Source organism: Cyprinus carpio, chromosome A4 (genome assembly GCF_018340385.1).
Source record: "Cyprinus carpio isolate SPL01 chromosome A4, ASM1834038v1, whole genome shotgun sequence".
NCBI classification, from domain to species: domain Eukaryota; kingdom Metazoa; phylum Chordata; class Actinopteri; order Cypriniformes; family Cyprinidae; genus Cyprinus; species Cyprinus carpio.
This window is the reverse complement of record NC_056575.1, coordinates 22,954,365-22,976,532: the sequence shown is the minus strand read 5'-3', so window position 1 is coordinate 22,976,532 and position 22,168 is coordinate 22,954,365. Positions and strand designations below refer to the sequence as shown.

The following is a 22,168-nucleotide window of genomic DNA, read 5'->3' as shown; positions in this document are numbered from 1 at the left end:
CTCACTCCAGGAAAAAGAGTTTGTACGCATGGTCTAGAATGTCCGTAGATTTTTATGCCTAGTTTTTTATTTTTTGTTTATTTTTTTTTGTTCATGGTATGTTGATTGAAAATTTTGTATGCCCATTTTGTTATGATAATTTTCTTATAAATGAGACCCTTGGTCATTTGTAACTCTAAGGAGAGCAGTCTCAGTACTATGATACGGTCTAAATCCTGACTGGAAATCCTCACAGATGCCATTTTTCTCTAAGAAGGAATTTAATTGTGAGGATACTACCTTTTCTAGTATCTTGGAGAGAAAAGGGAGATTCGAGATCGGTCTATAATTAACTAGTTCTTTGGGGTCAAGTTGTGTTTTTTTTGATGAGAGGCTTAATAACAGCCAGTTTGAAGGTTTTGGGGATATATCCTAATGACAATGATGAATTAATAATAGTCAGAAGAGGATCTATGACTTCTGGAAGCACCTCTTTTAGGAGCTTAGATGGAATAGGGTCTAACATACATGTTGTTGGATTAGATGATTTAACAAGTTTATACAATTCTTCCTCTCCTATAGTAGAGAATTAGTGGAACTGTTCCTCAGGGGATCTATAGAATGCTATCTGATGTGATACTGTAGTTGACGGCGATTACAGTTTTGTCTCTAATAGTATCGATCTTAGAAGTAAAGTAGTTCATAAAGTCATTACTGCTGTGATGTTGGGAAATTTCAACACTTGTTGATGCTTTATTTTTTAGCCACTGTATTGAATAAATACCTGGGATTATGTTTGTTTTCTTCTAAAAGAGAAGAAAAGTAATCAGATCTAGCAGTTTTTAATGCTTTTCTGTAAGATAGGTTAGGTTAAGTTATCAGTATTAAGCAAATATGCATTTGTATGATTTAAACAAATCATTGAATGACCAGACCTGCCAACCTGTACGCATTTTAGGGTTTCCAGGGTAACGGCTGCATTTTCTGCACTTTTCTGCAGTGCCATCTGCTGTCAGAGAGTGATTATGCTTTTATTCAGCGCGTTCCCCCATGTGCTTCTCATGCGTGCTTGTTTACATCAGAGCACACACGCAGCATACAGCGGTGTTAATTTGTTTCATTTTGATGGGAAAATTCTTAAAATGCATTCCAAATTCTGAGTAATTTGTTATATATAATTATTCACGGTATTTAGAAGTGCCCACGATAATATCGTACATATTCATTACCGAATACCGGCACATGTCTACACTGCTCGTGGATATCCCCTAAACAAAAAAAATTAAGAAAAGCAAAAATAAAACTGAATAAAAAAAAAGAGCATAGTGCAGCTCAGTGTTCAGCGGCAGCTGTCACAGCTGAACAGTGCTCTGTTTGACCGGTCCAAGTCCTTCAGATGCAGCCTTTGATATAGTTAGAAAAATGTTAACTAATAAACTTGAACAACTAATGTTGATACATTCATTTTCAAAATAAAACAGAGGTGGACTGTGAAGAAGGAAGACGCCACAGGAGCATTCATTAAATTTTCTCGAACAAATAATGCCAGTAGGCAATACTAAGTTTTCAATTATTTTTTTTTCATTCAAACAACACTAAAAATATGGTAGTTTACAATACATGATGCAATAGATGTCACTGGCGATTAACTACTTCCAGCCGTATATTTATAGTACTTTGAAAAGATAGAAAATATATTTAATTAACCTTGAACATATTCAAAAGTAAAATAATCAGCAAACATACACATCACTATCTTCAAGTGCAATAGTGAAATAGTAATGCAAAACCCATCCTGACTAATTCACAACAATTTTTCATAAACAATACTACGGAGGAGGAAGCTGATCTTACACTGGTTACTCTCAATACGGCTTCCAAGTTGATGCAAGTGGGTAAATAATCGTCTTTTACTTAAAGGATATAGTTCAGCCAAAAATTCAAAAATTCTGTAATGCATTTATCCTTCAGCGTTGTTCCAGATGTTTGGAATTTTCATTTTGGGGTGAAGTACGTAATCCCTTTAGCTAACGGTTTTAAAATATGACTAGTGCACACTGTTTTTCCCCATGTTTTTTGTCACTTTGGTAGTTACATACAAAAGTATATCACAAAGGTGAATCTGACAAAATGTTGATATTTCATTTTCTACGTTAATTATGTATGAAGTAGGCCTATAAGCTCTACAACAAATTTCTCTTTTACAACATGATTCTTTCCCTAAATCACTCACCAGTATACCCCTGTACCACTTTAAATTTAATAACCTTTTAACACATATTCAAAAGTAATGCACTCATACACATAGATGAATGTGCAAACCCATCCTGGACTAATTCTTTTTTTCAGAACACTACTGCAGAGCTGGACATGTTTTTAATGGTTTTGTTCTGAGCAGAGAGGCCCTGACAGTGCTGCTGGAAATCTTGAACTATCTTTGAGCTAAGTGAACATGCAACAGTGATGTAGTGTGCCACTAAAGTGATCCATTTCTTGTACCCTGGTGTTTCTCTTTTCTGTCTGACCCAGCGGTACATCATACAGAATGTGGGTCTCCAGTGTTTTAAGGGTTTGACAGCATGGAAGGGCCCTCGTGCTGCCACTGAGAAGTCACCACACTGTCCTCCGACCTGGTCTCTGAGGAGGTGCTGGACATTCACCAAGAGATTCACCTCCTGAAGACCCCAGAACACATGGAGGCAGTGCTGGGATCAAACTGATTTTGTTTTCTGATGTTAAACCTAAGCTATGTTGTAAATAGTTGTAAAAAGTACTTTAAGTGATGTATAGAACAGTTTGTTTTAATGTGTAAAAAAAAAAGATTATTTACAGGACAAAAAATAAACATAGAAGAAAGTTTTGTGAAAATTATAACCTGCATTAAAAAAAATTAACAATGTACGTAATTACTTCTCTTTTATTTACACGTGAATATGTAAAACAAAAAATACAAAATGTACAGAAAGTACTCATTTACAAATAAATTATACACACACAAAAAAAATGTATACAACTCACAAAAACATCACAAAAATAAACTACAGAAATTAAGTTGTTTCATTGACAACTGACATTTAAAAAAAGATATTGAAAAACTGTATTGTACCCATTTTTTCCAATGCTTTCTCTTGCCAAATAGAGAATGGCTAATAAATAATGTATTTGTTAAGCATTTTCTCAAGAAGAGAAAACCGTCCCTCCATTCTTTCCTTGCTCTTCTCTCCTCTGTCTCTCTCTGGAGTTTTATGTCCTCCCTGAGTAGCTACACCAGCTTCCACTCACTCCCTCACCTGTCCCAGGACACTTACAATCCTAAGGCAGAGCTAATAAACCATGCCTGTTAACAACAACGGCACAATGAATTTCAGCAAAAATCTGTTTATTAAGCTGCTTACTTTGTTGTTGTTTTTTAAGTCTTTCCCCAGCAGGCTCATTTTCTCCAGAAACAAGAGAAAAGGTGAACCCTTATAAAAAAAATATAAAGACAGATTTGCAATTGCTTGGAATGCGGTCTTCGGAGGGTGCATTCTTACTTATGACTGCTTACGTTGTGATGCTGTGATGCAATCGCACTTCAAATGTGCACTTTGGAGTCTGCACACTTCAGTTTGGGACAGCCTTCGTCGCGCCACTGTAACGCAATTGCACTTCAAACGCACAACATTTAATTCAGTGGATTATAGCTATATAGTCTCGAAAGTGTGAAAGACCGCTCACTTTACAATCACTAAACAGCTGTCGCTCGTTATCTGCACTGCATAATGAATCTCTTACGTCATGTCATTGTTTGTTAATGAGAGGATTCACAAAACAAGGGCTGCATCCGAGAACTGAAAAATGCTGCCTTCAGAGGATGCATTCCAAGGTAGGAAGGCATCAAGGCACGTCCGAATTCAATGTTAGATTCAGTTCCTGTCTCCTGAGATGCCTCTATCTGGCCGATTTTTGAAGGCAGCATAGTTGTATCCTTCGCTGCCTTTGATATCCCACAATCCTGTGCGTTCCATTCTGTGATAGTTAAGCCAAAAAATAAAGATGGAGTATGAAAGTTGTGGTCGGTGGTCAGTTTGTGAGTAAATGTATGTTTTTGATCAACTTTTTCCACTTTTTTATGTCATTTCTAGCGAGAAATTAATATTGCAGTAATTAAATATCCACTTAGTTATCACCAAAGCTATTTATATTTTGCTGTAGATCATTAAACCGTTACTCTGCCTCAGAAGCCTGTCCAAAATCAGTTTCATGAGGTGCCTTCGTGCAAAAACGCTGCCTAAGGTTGCAGCCAAGAACTTTTGGCATTTTGAGAGGTGAGTGGATTTGAACTTAAACTCCTCTGATTGGCCATTGCATTCAAGAGCTCAACAAACATTGCTCTGATTGGCTATATTTCTCACCGGTGCAAAAACACGCTGTAAATAGGTACTTTTCACATTATCCAGAACTCAAACTCATAAATGCAATGGAGCATTTGCTAAATCTTTTTCACCAATAATATTTTAACTTTACAGTATCAACTGTCCTGATAACTGAGGCTTTTGTTTCAGGGTGCTTATATTTTCATTTGACTTTGTAATGTTTTTTTCACCCATGTTTTTTGTTTTTTTGTTTTAACAAAAAATTATGTGATCAAATAAAAATAAAAAGTTAATAGTTGGCAATATGGTGAAGCACAGTGTTTCTCAACTCTGGCCATCAAAGTCCCCTTTCTTGCAATAGCTTAGCTCCAACCTTGACAAAACTTACAGTCGTGGCCAAAAGTTTTGAGAATTACATAAATATTGGAAATTGGAAAAGTTGCTGCTTAAGTTTTTATAATAGCAATTTGCATATACTCCAGAATGTTATGAAGAGTGATCAGATGAATTGCATAGTCCTTCTTTGCCATGAAAATTAACTTAATCCCAAAAAAACCTTTCCACTGCATTTCATTGCTGTCATTAAAGGACCTGCTGAGATCATTTCAGTAATTATCTTGTTAACTCAGGTGAGAATGTTGACGAGCACAAGGCTGGAGATCATTGTCAGGCTGAAACTCCCCAGATCTTAATCCCATTGAGAACTTGTGGTCAATCCTCAAGAGGCGGGTGGACAAACAAAAACCCACTAATTCTGACAAACTCCAAGAAGTTATTATGAAAGAATGGGTTGCTATCAGTCAGGATTTGGCCCAGAAGTTGATTGAGAGCATGCCCAGTCGAATTGCAGAGGTCCTGAAAAAGAAGGGCCAACACTGCAAATACTGACTCTTTGCATAAATGTCATGTAATTGTCGATAAAAGCCTTTGAAACGTATGAAGTGCTTGTAATTATATTTCAGTACATCACAGAGAAACAACTGAAACAAAGATCTAAAAGCAGTTTAGCAGCAAACTTTTTGAAAACTAATATTTATGTAATTCTCAAAACTTTTGGCCACGACTGTATACATGGTTATAACAGTTTATATTTCATTAATTTAGGGAAATTAACAAGTGTCTTAGCCCTCAAGGGACTATTTGGCCAACATATATTCATACATTCTTTTTATTAGATATTTATTTTGAATTAAATGTTTGATAACTTTATTCAATTGATGTATATTTCCTACTTACTAAGTCCCTTACTAAGTAAATATGACATTTATTAAAATGGGTTTATGTGAAGACTGTTTTAAATTCACTTAAATTAGAAGTTGAAATAAGTCTAATAGATGTTAAAATTGATCACTCTTAATTATACTGTAATGTGATTGGTTGTAGTCAATTGTTAAATATTAGAAGAAAATAAACATTAATATTCACATATTAATCATTTATTGTTTATTTACAGTACATTGAACAGTATATTCAGTATATATTTCACCACTGCATTACTTTTTTAAAATGATTATTTATCAAGTTTTTTGTATGTAACAATCTATCCAATTACACGCACTGTATATGCGCTACAGGACTTTTATTTTGGGCGGACAATGTGACGTCACAAGGGTGCGCCGCGCTCCAGTGTCAGTAATTCGGCAGAAGAAAGGTTTGTGTTTTTGATCATTTACAGTGTTTTAATCGATTCAATAGTCGATTTTATTTTATTTTTTTTAACACGAGGTTTAAAAGTAAATGAATATAATCGATCTAACTGTAATGCACGTTATTTATGTGATTAAAGAACATCAACAGGAGTAACAGAAAAGGTGCGTCTCACTTCGCTCCCTATATAAGTTAAATCAGTTCACGGTAAACGCGGATTCGGCCACTGGACAGTAGTCTTAGCCTCTCAGACCGTTGTCTGATGTCAGTCTGAAGATATAATATACAGATATGTAAAGTGATGAGAGAAACTGAGCTTTTCGAAACTCCGAGTCGCTTGATAAATTATAAGCAAAATTATTTATTGATTCAAAGCGCTCGATTGACTGTCTAATCGATTAAATGTGGTCTACAATTTTGAAATACTAAATATAAACCATAAAGACCTAAATGTTAACTTTAAGTATAAATTGTGTTCTTTTAATAATCTGTAGTGAAGTAGGTAACTGAACTAGGGAGCTGATTGAAACGCACCCAGAGATTTAGTTTGTATTTATATTTCTTTCTGTTAATTATTCTCTTCTTAAAGGCTTAGTTCACCAAAAAATGAAAATTAGCCCACAAATTACTCGCCCTCAAGTCATACTAGGTGTATATGACTTTCTTTCATACGAATCCAGTTGGAGTTATATGAAAAACTGTCTTTGATCTTTCAAGCTGTTGAATGCCACTCAGTGGGTGTTACATGCATCAGTCCAAAAGAAGTTAAATAAAAAGCAGATCCATAAAAAAGTGTCTCACACGGCTCCGGGGGGTGAACAAAGGCCTCCTGTAATGAATCAATGCGTTTTTGTAAGAAAAATATCCATATTCAAAATGTAATAATCACTTCAATGTAGCTTGCACCAACAGTTGTACACAGAAGCAGCTCTGGGCGGATGACGCATGAGGTCAGTGTTGCGCATGCGCCGGTCAGTCTCGTGAAAACCAGCGTTCGTTTACAGGATCAAATGAAGCAAAGTTTCCTTACTTTAGCAAAGGAAAACCAGTCTCCTCTTGGCTTATATCGAAATCCTAATATTCTTCTTTACAAATCCTTTTTTTATACTTCTAATTAGTGACCGTTGTTTTGTTTTGATCTCTCCGCTGTCACTTCTGAGCGGCGCTTGCTTAAAGCTGACCTTATACGTCATCAGCCCGGAGCTGCTTCCATTTAAAACAGTGAGCGCAAGCTACATTACAGTGATTATTATGTGTTGAATATGGATATTTTACTTACAAAATTGCATCAGTTTGCTACAGGAGGCATTTGTTCACCCCCCGGAGCCGTGTGAGACACTTTTTTTTTTAAATTTTTTTATGGATGGGTGCTTTTTATTTAAATTCTTTTGGACTGATGCATGTAACACCCGCCGAATGGCATTAAACAGCTTGAAAGATCAAAGACATTTTTTCATATATCTCCGAATGGATTTGTCTGAAAAAAGAAGTTCATATACAGTACAGGTCAAAAGTTTGGAAACATTACTATTTTTAATGTTTTTGAAAGAAGTTTCTTCTGCTCATCAATCCTGCATTTATTTGATCAAAAATATAGGAAAAAAATGTAATATTGTGATATATTATTACAATTTAAAATAATTGTTTTTAAATTTATTATACTTTAAATTATTCATTTATTTCTGTGATGCAAAGCTGAATTTTTAGGATCATTATCACATGATCCTTTAGAAATCATTCTAATATGATGATTCATTATCAAAGTTGGAAACAGTTCTGCTGCTTAATATTTTTTCAGAACATGTGATACTTTTTTAGGATACTTTGATGAATAAAAATATCTTAATAAATAATAAATAATAAATACTTTGTAACAATATACACTACTGGTCAGTAATTTGGGGTCAGTATTTTTTTTCTTTCGTTTTTTAAAATAAAATCAATAATTGTATTCAGCAAGGATGTGTTAAATTGATAAAAAGTGATAGTAAAGAAAATATATTATTAGAATATATATTATTAGAATTTTTTTTTTGAATAAATGCAGTTCTTTTTAACCTTTTATTCATCAAATATATAAGAGACAGCAGAACTGTTTCCAACACTCATAATAAATCAGAATATTAGAATGATTTCTAAATGATCATGTGATAGACTGGATGTTACATGTGACACTGAAGGCTGGAGTAATGATGCTGAAAATTCAGCTTTGCATCACAGGAATACATTTTTTTTTTTTTTGTGTATATTCAAATAGAAAACCATTATTTTAAGTTGTAATAATATTTCACAATATTACTGTTTTTCTGTATTTTTGATCAAATAAATGCAGGCTTGATGAGCAGAAGAAACTTCTTTCAAAAACATTAAAAATAGTAATGTTTCCAAACTTTTGACCTGTACTGTACATCTAGGATGACTTGAGGGTGAGTAATTTATTGACAAATTTTCATTTTTGGGTGAATTAACCCTTTAAACAGGATAAAGTGTCCAAACACACAGACAAACTGGTGAAGCAGCAGAGATCCACGTGACACACTATTATAAAGATGGTGTTTATTAAAGAGGAGAGTGAAGACATGAAGATTGAAGAATCATTCAGAGTCAAACATGAAGATACTGAGACACAAACAGGTTGGTTTCATTCTCAAAGCCGAACTCACATATTTGATCATTGTGAAGTTTACATTTAGTAAACCGATTTCCATTTTAATTAAAAAAAAAGATATAACAAACACGATTAATGCAACCATTTTAAAGCAAAAAGGATGTTTTGTTATAGCTTTTGGATCAAGGGCACCGGCATCTTTCAATACCACAGCGTGTGACATCACAGGGTTTGTTTGCTCTGTTGGCCAGTGAAGTAATATAAGCATTTCTTTACTTTTTGAACAGAGATGTGATTTTAACACACAAATGTGTTTGGTTTTCACTAGAACTTGACGGATATGTTTTTTTTTTGAGGGCCGATACTGATATTAGGGAGTAAAAAAGGCAGATATCGATATATTGGCTGATATTCTTTGTGTGTATATTATAGTACAGTACCAGTCAAAAGTTTGAACACTTTCCTATTCGTGTGTCCAAACTTTTGACTGGTACTAGCCTATATATAGAATGCAGTACATAAACAGAATATATATACACACAAACAGTTTTTGCAATAATCACTCAAATGTGGTGGTGAAACACTTATAGTGGAGTGACAAAGATAAGTAATGGAGGCTGGGTATTCAACAATAGGGGTGTAAGAAAATATCAATACACGCGAGTATCGCAATATTTTGTTTGGCGATACTGTATTGATTCTCGAAAACAGAATATAGAATATAGAAATAATATAAAAAAAATTAATGACAAAAAGATTCATGGCAGTTGTTTTGTTTTGAGTTGATGTCCCGACCTCTAGATAGATGTCTTCATCTCTGAACTTATACAGTGACAGGAAATACTAGCATTAGGGCACATGTTAATATAGTTTCGCTGCTAGTAATGGAGGATAAAAGAATTGTTCCAGTTCCTGAAGAGCCTTCGTGCAGCTGGGGGTAGGGTCGCTGCGTGGCTGCAGCCTTCTCTTGTGGTGCAGTTAGGGCGGTGCTGGCGGTGCGGTCTTGGCTACTTCAACAGGGAACATAAATACAAACTGAAAAAACTGTTAAATCCAAGTGGAAAGGTTCTGAGAATGTTTAACATATGTATTTATTTTATTGTTTTAAAATTTTGTTTACTTTAGAAATCATGCAAGCACTTTATTTTTAAGTCATGGTACATTACTTTTTTGATATTAAGCAAATGTTATGACATTGTATGTTGCAATTGTAAACTTAAAATGTGAACCTTTAAAGGGGTCCTATTATGCTTTTTTACAAAGTCTTGATTTTGTTTTGTGGGTGTACTAGAACAGGATCTCATACTAGGTTGTTCGAAAAACACATATTTTACATTATTACAACACCTCTCTCCCCAGTCTGGCACGAACGGCTCAAATATTTCCTGCATCAAATGAAGGCCCGCCTTCTGAAATACGAGATGTGCTGTGATTGGTTAGCTGGGCCAGTGTGTGTTGTGATTGGCTCCACTCGGTGCCTGGTCAGGAAATGTCACGTCCCTTACCATAGCCGCCTGCTGTGAACTTAAGTGTAAATATTGCGTCAAAATCAAATCAATTTGAGCGCGATTCAAACCCGGATGATTGTAACCCCTGTAAGTAGGGCTGGGAGATATATCGAATGATATGATCATGCGTATCTAGTCAGTAAAGCCGATTCCCTGATTAGCACTAAATCGCCATCACCTGCTTTCAAATGGAGCGGCATTTAATAGACGCAGCCGTAGTTCACTGACAAGGTACGCAATATCGCGTTCATTATCGAAGGCGATTCATTTGGGATAATGAACACGATATTGCGTACCTTTTCAGTGATCTACGGCTATGTCTATTAAATGCCGCTCCATTTGAAAGCAGGTGATTGCGATTTAGAGCTAATCAGGGAACCGGCTTTACTGACTAGATACGCATGATCATATTGTTCGATATATCTCCCAGCCCTAACTGTAAGTTCGTCTGCCTTGGGAAAGCTAGCTTGTCTCTGACATAGTGATAACACTCGTTGCCTTCTCTTGTGCAGCTTAACCAGGTGTCATCCCATTCGTCGATATTTGTGATATCACAAATCCCGGAAAATATGCGTTGTAGTCCAATTCATTGAAGTGGACTTTGAGCTTTGTAACTTTGCAGATCTTTTGTATGTTCAAACAGCAACATTACAGACTAACTAAAGTTGAAAAAGTGAAAAAGCAAAATAGCACCCCTTTAATGCAGGGTCTTAGGGTGTGTTCACACTTGTAGTTCGGTTTATTTGGTCCGGACCAAAAAGGAAAATGATACAATTGGTCCTGGTCTGCTTAGCACTCACACTGGCATTTTTGACAGCGAACCTAAAGACACGGAAACTTAAGGCATAGTGATATATTCACAACCTGATTGGCCAGCTTGAATGACATGTGTATCATGACGGAACTCACCGAACACCCCAAAGAAAAGGTGCGATAGACTTAAAGCAGGTGTATGATATCAAAGCACCAATTAACCGGTTGGTCTACTCAGTGTAGAGACCTGCGTGGGTTAGATTTTTCAGTCCCGCTCCCACAGAAATATATCTTATCTGGTGCCGCTGCCGCCCACGACATTAATGTTTTATCCCACTCCCACCCGCAAAAGTCCCGCATAAATGTAATCTATATAGATTTTTTTTCAGTAGGCCTACATCGAAAATTTACATGAAATGGTTCAACAACATCCCAGCATAAACACTCCCGATAAAATATTAGTTATTTAGGCTAAGCTTCAACATTCACAAACCACTGTTATTTTTAACAGAAAAGCAAGCATGGGCTGCTGCGTGCATGGTTTGGCATGGATGAATGCGAGCAGCGCGCTTCCTTTATTATCACTAAAAGCACAATAAATATATGCACAATGAATCTTTCACAGTGTCTACACATCGTGTGTTAAAATGAGAGGATTCGTGAGCACGCAATTTCAACACTGTGGTGAGTAGATTCTAACTTAATCACCTCTGACTGGCCATTGTGTTCCAGAAATCAACAGCTGAGTCTGTGATTGGCTACATTGCGCAACCCTTTGAACACGTGTTATAAATAGAAACTATGCCTAGCTTGCGTATGTCAATCATTTTAATGTTAATATTAGTTGTTCTTTTTGCTTTTGTGCAACAGATAAATAACAACTTTATGTTTAGATAATTTCTATTTTGCGGGAGTCCTGCGAATCATTTTATTCTCCCGCATCCCGCACACATACAAATCTCTTCCCACCCGCACTCGCCCATCAAGAGTTGTCCCACGGTACTCCCGCGGGATTGCAGGTCTCTAACTCAGTGCCACTTTAAGTCAAACACACCTAATGCCATCGGCTGGACTAAGCGCATTCATTCTTGCGTGTACATATAATTTTATTTTCACCACCTGCAAACTCACAAGGAGCTCATAAAAGGGCACTTTTACCCTTATCGTTGCTCCACGTTTGCCCTCTACTCACTTTGTTTTGGTTACACCGTGTCGTCCAATCATGTCGCATAGCATGGCATCTTGTCATTACTTCCTGTTTTTGGTTCATTTAGAAGTATTTGGTCTGTGTTGCATTCATGTTTCATTCGAGTTCGTTTGGAAGTGGACCGAGACCCATCTTTTTAGTCTCGGTCTGCTTGTTTGCTGCGTACCATGGTTCAGATGGCATTGAATGTAATGTGTATGCTTCCTTTGAACTTTAATCATGGCAGAATATCCTGTGATGTTCACTTACGGTCGAATAGAACAAACCATTGAAGTGATAAGAGAAACAAAATCTGCAGAGCGGGGGGTCGTGAGGAACAGGATTAAGAACCGCTTCTTAATAGCATTGCATCTCACCAACGTAGCACTAACTCGCCATTCAACAGACTCAAGCCACAAATTAGTTTGTAACTTACAATTAAGACACCGCTTGAAAGCTGCTGCCTGAACAAGAGACCTCCTTCCTGAAGTGAAAGAGTTGGCTGGTGTCACTATCTCGCGAACAGGGCAGTGGATCTCCACCTAATTCGGGGGATCCCTTCAGCTCGAAGCCCCCTATCGAACACCACACACCGGGATCGCCAGATCGGTTGGCACCCGGCTGCGACTTTGTCCACCCGTAACTCCTGGACTCGACGCAGGGCTGGTCTCATTCTAAAGGGGGCCTCAAGATGTACACTTGATTCAGAGTTCGAGAGGGCTCCTCGAGCTGAAAAGATCCACCAAATTTGGTGCGGATCCGCCGCGCCGTTTGGGAGATATGGCTGTGTTAAAATTTTCTATGGTATTCCATACACTTAAGCTTTAAAGCAGGGGTCACCAAACTAGGTCCTGGAGGGCCGGTTTCCTGCAGAATTTAGCTCCAACCCTAATCAAACACACCTGAACCAGCTAATCAAGGTCTTATTAGGTACTTGAAACATACAGACAGGTGTGTTGAGGAAAGTTGGAGCTAAACTCTGCAAGTTTGGTAACCCCTGCTTTAAAGCGTTTCATCCAGATCACCAGAAGCAAGTAGTGGTATGTAAGATATTTTATGTTCACCTGCGTATACAATATGCTTACTTGCTGTTAACAGGACGCTAAATCTAATCACCTATCTGAATAATCGGACCAGTGCTTCATCCTAAAGAAAGTTTATAATTCTCACGTTTTAAGTCTTGTTAGTTTAAACATTAAAGTGTTTTAAGCCATTCAAGCATGAGACAGTGTGAAAGAGATTTTAATGCGGTACTCATGCACTGTGATAGATTGTTTCTGTGCACAATCAAAAACCAGCAGCTCAGGCAGCATGCAAGTACAAAATTGAGTTCTCTTTCTTGTTTTCTTGAGCAAATGCACACAAAATTATGTCAGAATGGCTGTTTTGACGAGTATCCTCTCTCTATATAAGCAATTGGACTTATTATGGGCTCAACAGTCCTTCCTAGGTTAATCTTTCTCCATTTCAAAAACAAGTGTGTTCAGAAATGCTTGTATTACTTCACCGGCCAACAGAGCAAATAAATCCTGTGACGTCACACGCTGTGGTCCTGAAAGATGGCGGTTCCCTTGCTTCAGAAGATATTACAAACTTTTTTTTTTTTTTTTTAAATGATTACATTAATTATGTTTGTAAGTGAAAATCAGTTTACTAAATGTAAACTTGACTGACTGCTTCACTTCCACTTTAAAATGTTAAGCTCTACAGAAATTAATGATATTTTTGAAGAATGTCATATGAGGATCCTAATTAAAGTGCTTTTATTTGACATGGAGTGGGTCACCTCATGTGGACAGACCTCATGTACCTATTCTATATAAACTGTTGCATTCTTCTTGGCCAATCTGATTCTCTCTGAAACTGGTCTGAGATCCTCCAGGCCATTAAAGCATATTCAAAGTTATCGTCTACTGGAGCACTAGAGGCCTTTATTCTCAAAGAAACACGTTTTTCAAAAGCTTGTGTTTTCAGGCCGGCAAAATCAGGTTGTTGTGTATATGAATAGCCAAAATTCAGAGACAGGGGTAGCTGCAGCCTTCAGCTATGGGCATGCCGAAAGGTGAATCGGTACAACCGACCCTACCCCCACACCGTGACAGTTTTGTCGACCAATCGTAAAGACATTTCTCCACTCCCTACCTTTCAGCACACCTGAACCTTTCACCATGCCCATTGCTCCAGCCTGCAGTTATCCCTACTTAAAGAAATCATCATAAGTTTTGTTTTTAGTTGAAAGCGGTGTATAGTTACAAACATACGCTAAACGTATTGATACATGTTGTCTTGTGCCATTGAACTGCTGATAACTTTTATTTGTTTGTTTTTTCACCTTAGACCTAATGGCACAGAAAGAGGAGAAAGAAGTACTTAATGAAATTGAAGAGGAAGATCAATGTGGGAATCTTCAAAAGACAGGAACTAGAAGTTATTTTGCTAGTTTTCGTTTTAGAAAGAGTTTCAGTCAACAAGGAAACTTCCACATGAGAATTCACACTGGAAAAAACCCTTTCACCTGCCAACAGTGTGGAAAAAGTTTTACTCGTAAACTAGGTCTTAAAAGGCACATGAGGATTCACACTGGTGAACAGCCTTACACATGCCCTCAGTGTGGAAAAAATTTCGCTCGTAAAGGAAGCTTTACCAGGCATGTGAGAATTCACACTGGAGAAAAGCTTTACACATGCCAAAAGGGTGGAGAGAGTTTTGCTCAACGTGAAAACCTAACTGTTCACAGGAGAGTTCACACTGGAGAGAATTCTCACACATGCCCTCAGTGTGGAAAAAGTTTCAGTCAACATAGAAACCTTACAGTCCACATGAGAATTCATACGGGAAAAAAGCCTTTCACCTGCCAACAGTGTGGAAATAGTTACACTCAAGAAGGAACCCTTAAAAGGCACATGAGAATTCACACTGGGGAGAAGCCTTTTTCCTGCCAACCGTGTAGAAAAAGCTTCACACGTAAAATAGGTCTTGAAAAGCACAATAGAATTCACACTGGAGAAAAGCCTTACACATGCTCCCAGTGTGAAAAAAGTTTCATTCGACATAGAAACCTTACAGTCCACATGAGAATTCATACTGGAATAAAGCCTTTCACCTGCCAACAGTGTGGAAATAGTTTTACTCTACAAGGAACCCTTAAAAGGCACATGAGAATTCACACTGGGGAGAAGCCTTTTTCCTGCCAGATGTGTAGAAAAAGCTTCACACGTAAAATAGGTCTTGAAAGGCACATTAGAATTCACACTGGAGAAAAGCCTTACCCATGCCCTCAGTGTGGAAAAAGTTTCATCCAACATGGAAACCTGACAGTGCACATGAGAATACACAATGGAGAGAATCCCTTCACCTGCCAACAATGTGGAAAAAGTTTCAATCATAAAGGAAACCTTAAAAGGCACATGAGAACTCACACTAGGGGCTGGCAATAAAACGATAATTATCACAATATAAATTTTCTTTAGAAAACGAAAATTTGTGTTCAATATAAGGTTTATGAGCCAAAAGCCGAACTAAAGCACAACTCATTTGAGCCAGATGGAATGTTTATCCGCTTGTGCTTGGTTCAAACAGCAGTTTACTTGCGGAAAGTTCTTGATCAGCTACAACGAAAATGAAGTGTTTGAACAAATTGTTCATTGATTTAGTTTAAAAACTGCACTGACATTTTCATCGGGAGAGAAACAGTGCCATTAACGATCCAGTTAGAAGGCTTCCCCATGGATTTACTGTAGTCACAATAACCGCACCATTGTATTGTGGCAGAAATGTGGAATATATGGAATTGTATTATATTAATGTAAACATATTAATGTATTAAAGGGAATCTATTTTTCAAAGCTGTATCATGAGTCTTAAGTGTCCCCAGAATGCATCTGTGAAGTTTCCGCTCAAAATACCCCACAGATTATTTGTACCATACTGTATCTGCCTCTTTTTGGGTGGGGAAAAAAAGTGCAGTTTTTGTGTTTATACGTTTAAATGCAAATGAGCTCCCCGCCCCCTTTGCTGGGAGAGGGCTGTGTTAGAGCTTGGGGTGAGAGTGCAAAGGGCCAGGAGCACTGGGACATTACATTCAATTAGTGGGCCCTGGGTCAATCACCAAACGAGGGAGACCTCCCCGATATTAGTTGCTGTTTTTAAATTACAGCACATGCGAAACGGCATAAAACAAACAGCCTACTCCAAAAGTGTGAAGCAGCCCGTTGCATCAAAGCAGAGCGGGATCAGTCTCCCACACAGCGCTGACGAAGGTGGGCCTCACTTCTGCCAAGATTTATAAGTGATAAACAGCACAAGTCGCTTGATACATTCAGATGTGACACAGAATTGTTATACAGTCGTGTGATATGAGAACATTAAATGTTCTGTAGTGATGCTGGCTGAAAACAGCCACGACAATGAGGTATAGGAAAACGCCAATAAGGCTTGTCGATTCAGCAGCATAGTAATTTAACTTGAAGTTATTAACACTGTACAAATAGCCTATGTATTGGCAGAAATGTATTTATTATAAATGTTACTGTTATTATATATTGGGGAATATTTAAATTTTATAGAAGGGGGTTTTGTAGTTTCAGCTTCATGTTTAGTATTTTAACAACACATTTTATAGTTTATTATTACTTATTTAAAAACCATATAACCGTGGTAATGAGGACTATGGGTTTACTTCGTGACCACCTTCCTACTAACGTGGCCAGCTAAACTCTGGATTCTTAAGAAAGCAAAGAACTAATTTGTTTTTAGATTTTAGTTCTAATGAATTTTAAACTGCAAGTCAAATGTTAATTCAATAATGGCCTGAGTTAGAGATCAATAGCAGTGTCTTATATGGAATTAGGTGTTTATTATTTACAATAATGAAAAAGTTCTTAAAGGGGAGATTCCACCAAAAAATAAAAAATCATGTAATTTACTCAACATTATGCCATTCCAAACCTGTATGAATTTCTTTCTTTTGTGGAACATAATTTGAGAAATTCAAGAAATTTTTGTCCAAACAGTAGAAATCAAGGGTAACCAAAAATGGTTTGGTAACATTCTACAAAATCTTCTTTTGTTTTCAACAGAAAAAAAAGTTTGGAATGACATGAGGGTGAGAAATGACAGAATTTATTAGACAGTATCTTTCCAGCAGTCTAGCCTCAAAATTCCATGCTTACTGTAAAGTGCTTTAGTATATGTGACAAAAATTAATTAAGATTTGATGTATTTGTTGTGAAATTCAGCTAATAAGCTAATCAGTATTAGTTTCTGTCCCTGTTTTATGTATTAATTTATTTACTGCATTGAAGGTCCTATGACCCTTTACAACATCCAAGGGGGAATTTGTGAGTGATGGCCTCGATTTGTCCTGTCCAATCCGTTGAAACAGATGGAAAAAAATAGACAGACTGTGTCCTGCAGTTTCAGAACGACTTCATAGATGTTTCACCCTCCAGGTCTCTCGAGCTGGTCACGTGGGACTGAAAGATATGAATTGCTAACATGTTTCCAGAGTTTGGGAGCCATTTACAGAAAAAGCTCTTTGTCCTATGTGAAGTTTCTACGATAATCAGCGCGTCCAACAATTACCACCTATTGCATCTCCCTGGTGCTTTCTACTATTACTATCGGATTTCTTTATCTAGTATTACATAAGGACAGGTGGTGCCAGGAGTTATGGGTGTAAGCATTTGAAAATTTTATACTACGATAGATTTATAAAATTCATACAACTAAGCATATTGTTGTTGATGTTATCTTTTTTTATTAGAGAAGCAAATAAACAAAAAAAAATGCGATGCATGTCAACGTGAGGTTATTTTCCTGGAGCACACAGGGATTTTCATCTCCATTTGAGCACTTAAAATCACACTGGCAACTTTTGGCTAGTGTTTAGCAAATGTGTAAATTACCATATCATCAGCATAAAATTTGCAATCAACATCTGGGCAACAACTCAGAGCTCATTTATGAACAGACTAAAAGCAACAGGCCTAATATTGAACCCTGAGGTATGCCCCTTTTATTGTTAATAAACTATGACTACAGTTTCCAAAGAGTGAAGAGCTTGAAAAAAATCTTGCATACTCAAACATCAAAGAGCTCAAGCATTGTCTTGACTGTTGCTTTTTAGTCTATTTATAAATGAGCACGAGTTGTTTTTACAGTTTTTTTGAATGGACGCTTTTGTATTAATTTGTGTAAGAGCCATGGTGCGGCACGTTTTTTAGTGTGAATGGCGCATGATTTATTTGACGACTTGTGGACTGTAACACCCGCTGACTGCAATGATAGAGCTTGGAATAGACGGGACAGTTTTTTAAACATAACTCCAACTAGGATATCGTCTGAAGGAATACAATCATTTACACCTAGGTGGAAGGTATATTTCGAAAATAGACTTGCATCTATGCCTGGGAACATCAAAAGGTGGATTACGCCAGGGATATTCTTTGTCATCCCATTGTCAAGAAGGGCATCTCTTTTGTATGTTTTTTTTATTTTATTTTCTGCAGGCTTTCATTTTTTTATAATTTTCAACTGATGATTGACGGTTCCACTCTCCAGGAAATTTAACACTAAGGATTGTGCAGGCTCTTAATACTATCCGTGAGTTTCAACAATTCTGTTGACGAGTGTTGGCAAGGGTTCTTACTCACACAATCAATGACCAAAACAGTGAGGTTGATAGCGTCCCTTATTCAAAATTTTCAACAGCCATTTTTTGCCCAATTGTCGGCTATTTTTGTATTCTCAGGTCCCTGTGGAATCGGCTAACTCTGACATATTCACTGAGTGTTGTAAGAAATAACGTTTTGAGAGTGAAATTAAAGGGGAACTCCCCCCCAAATAAAATTTTTGTCATTAATTCACTTACCCCATGTCGTTCCAACCCCAACCCTAGGTCTTTGGAGCACAATTTTAAGATATTGTGGATGAAAACGGGAATGGCTTGAGGACTGCTTCATAGAGGCCGTAATGCCGTTTCCCCGCGTCGGACAAGAACAACACCAATAAAACCCATTACAAATGATGCAGTGTTTGGCATCCAGTGGGGAAACACTATACTGATTATAATGACTTATAACTGGTCTTTTTTTTACACGTTTTGCGTTGCATAACGTAAAACATCAAACCATTGTCTGGGATTTGTGGATCGGAGAACACAAGGCCATCTCCTATACTGCTCAACAACTCATGTTTGAATCAGTAGTTGCAAATTATTTTAAATATGAAATGTAACTTCAGGCTGTGAGTCAGGAATTGCCATACGGTCCTTGGCAAGTTGGAATTGGCCAACTTTTATAGAAACAGGACACCGGCATTGTGGCTACTTCTCACAGAATATTTGGGGTGTGACCTGTTCTGGAACAGTGTATAAATACAACTTAACCCCTGATTTCTAGGTTGTGTTCCTCTTTTAGAAGCGAGAACAAAGTATTTCTGGTTTCACAACGCAACACACCAGCGTCTCCATCCACAACATGGCAGCAACAACGGGCGAATAAAAGTTCTGCCTTCTTGTCTTTGCGTGGAACATTTGGGCGGTGTTATGTCAAATTTTTCCCACATCGTGACCTAGCGGTGTGGGGGCGTGTTAGAATGAGCCTTTTTGTTGTTAGGAGTGGTTGACGTCTTAACTTTTTTATAAAGAATACCTTTGTGATTTTAGACCATGGATGACAGGGGAGTTAATAGAGACTATAGATTAGATTGGCAGGGATCATGTTTGTGCCTGACTTATTAGAGACCGCGCTAACATCTCCGACACACGCGCCAGAAATGCCATAGCGCCAGAACTGCAAGTCATCACTACATTACGAGAGAATTGCAAACTGGGAAAATGCAATGATGATTTGGGTCTGTCACAACCTTCTGTAGAGTGAGAGTGCTTCACACAAACCATTACAGCACATTCAGAACACTCTTATTGTTGTCCACAATTAATTTTTGTTTCCACTGGACAATCCCCTTGCAGCTCAAACCTGCATTATGCATATATCCGGGGGATCCCTGTGTTGTCGGCGTACTTGATGGAACCCCATCGACTTATTGCACCGTCGGAAGCACGAGGGCCGTTTCTGTAAATAGAACGAGGTCTACAACAGCAGAAACGTAGACCCCCCCCCCCCCCCCCCCCCCCCCCCCCCCAGAAAACAACACAGTGGACCATAGTACCGTATACCTATACTGTTTTTGGATACGTTTGCCCGCCTCTTAAAAAAAGTGTTATTAGCAGCTCACCAGTGCGGATGACCGACGCGGTATCTGCAATTTTCCTCTCTTGCTTTTGATTGCAACACAACCAGCATTTTCTGCAGTCTTTTTCACTGGTGCCGCACAGCAGGGGAATGAACCGTTAATAGTTTTGTTGCTATACACTCCCCCATGTCCTGCTGTTGTCCCGTTGCTGTGGACACCCGGCCGAAATTTTCCTTTAAGAAGGCCTTGTGTTCATAACACTAACTGTGCTAACAGTAAACACGTTCCTCTGTTCCACTTGGAGCTTTTCCGCCCTTTCTTGGTTTTTGATTCCATGTTTGATACATTAAAACCACATTCACAACCACCACTTAAATAATACAGCAATCATTGTAATTGGAAAGAGGTGTAACATTTTTTTATGATTCTAAGCCATCAAATACCTTATAGGAAATTAAAAAGCATGGAATCAAAAAAAGGGATTTATTACACACATATAATTTTTGTGTTTGTGGTGAGAGAGAGAGAACGGATCAATAGTAAAAATTACGCCATGTAAATTCAAGTTAAGGGATTAAGAATAGACCCTATACTAAAATCCTCTTTTTTTCCTTCTTGGCAACCAACCCTCACGTCTTCAAAATTGTGTCCTACATAGTGGGAGGCGTGGTTGACCCCGTTGCTAAATGAAATTTTTTGTCTTTTCCTTACTCAGAGTTGCTCTCAGATCGGTCGCGAATCGCTCCTTCAGCTAAGACTCTACTAAAAGTTTTTTAAGCTAATTAAGAGTTTCTCGAGAGATTCTAGAATCTTTATGAAGATGGCCCAGGGTGTTTAGTTCTTTGTCCTCATGAATGTGGCAGGAGGACACATACTTCGCTGTGCGTAGCTGATACACTTCTCTTTCTCTCCCAAAATATAACCAGTGTGTCTATGTCCCTTGCTTGCCTGATGTTAGCAAACAATTTGAGCTATTTGGTAAAGTACTTGTCCTCTAATGTGTTTATATTTTTCTGGCAGTGTGTAGGAAGTGCGCTCGTCCTACTATGATTCCCCCTCTGTGCAGGTGCGGAACACAGACGAGCTCTGCTCTCTCTCCAGCTCTGTTTGTGTCGGCCGTTTTGAAGACGCCCATACAACAGCTCGCAAGAGTGGTAAAGGTGAATGGATCGAGCTCGGTACAATCTATGAACGCATCTCTGTATTTCATGCATGCTTCACGTAATAAGACGACGTCATTCACGCCGTACGCGTACAACTCCTTCCTGAAACGAAAGAATTTACCCGCGACCGTGCTATACCAATCGTTGAACTTTGCCTGGTCTTTATCTGACATGTTCCCCTTATACCGTGAAACTCTTTTTTGTCAGTGGTAGGCCCTCACATATACCCCTTGTATTTTCTCCTCCCTATTGAAATGATGAGGGAAGTATCCTTTTTCAGCAGTGGTAAGGTTTAGAGCTGCAGGCATCTTGTGACAGAGAGCCATTGGGATGCAAACTATAACTGTCTGCGTATCGCTGGAGCAAACGATTTCGTCGTGCATGAAGATTATTAATTTACACCCCTGCATGATGATATTGAGAGTAAGACCCGCTTTGGTAAAAAATACTTATAGATTGTGAAAAGAGTCAAATCTGATGCGTAATGGGCTATGAAACTGTAACCTTTGTATCGGGGCTGTCTGAAGAGGTTAATCAGCTGTTCCACAGCTGGTACCTTTCGACACAAATCGTTCGTTGTCAAAGCTGATAGCACAAACGAAATTGAGTTTCGAAGTCATAAAAAATATACTTTGCTAGGGGGTCCTTTAAATGCCGGGGCTGTATGTAGCAGACATGTACCCCTTGGTCATGCCGTTCTGCTCCACAATCGCTACAGCGTAAGGGAGCACATTTGTGACAATCGACGGGACCTATAATTTTGTACCGTCTGT

General features: G+C 38.0%; 1 protein-coding gene across 3 annotated transcripts; it reads left to right on the top strand.

Moving 5' to 3' along the window:
* Nucleotides 1-5,904: 5,904 nt before the first annotated feature.
* On the top strand, nucleotides 5,905-15,939 carry LOC122140446 (gastrula zinc finger protein XlCGF52.1-like). 3 transcript variants are annotated; one of them, XM_042744204.1, is made up of 3 exons: nucleotides 5,905-5,985; nucleotides 8,462-8,615; nucleotides 14,374-15,935. In XM_042744204.1, exons 2-3 carry the CDS (start codon nucleotides 8,531-8,533, stop codon nucleotides 15,471-15,473), a joined length of 1,185 nt encoding a protein of 394 aa, XP_042600138.1. In that variant the 5' UTR covers nucleotides 5,905-5,985; nucleotides 8,462-8,530; the 3' UTR covers nucleotides 15,474-15,935. The 3 variants fall into 3 exon arrangements, with proteins under 3 accessions (XP_042600138.1, XP_042600150.1, XP_042600144.1); XM_042744216.1 differs by having other exon boundaries at nucleotides 5,946-5,985; nucleotides 8,484-8,615; nucleotides 14,374-15,939; XM_042744210.1 differs by lacking the exon at nucleotides 5,905-5,985 and adding an exon at nucleotides 6,012-6,145 and having other exon boundaries at nucleotides 14,374-15,937.
* The last annotated feature ends 6,229 nt before the right edge of the window (nucleotides 15,940-22,168 follow it).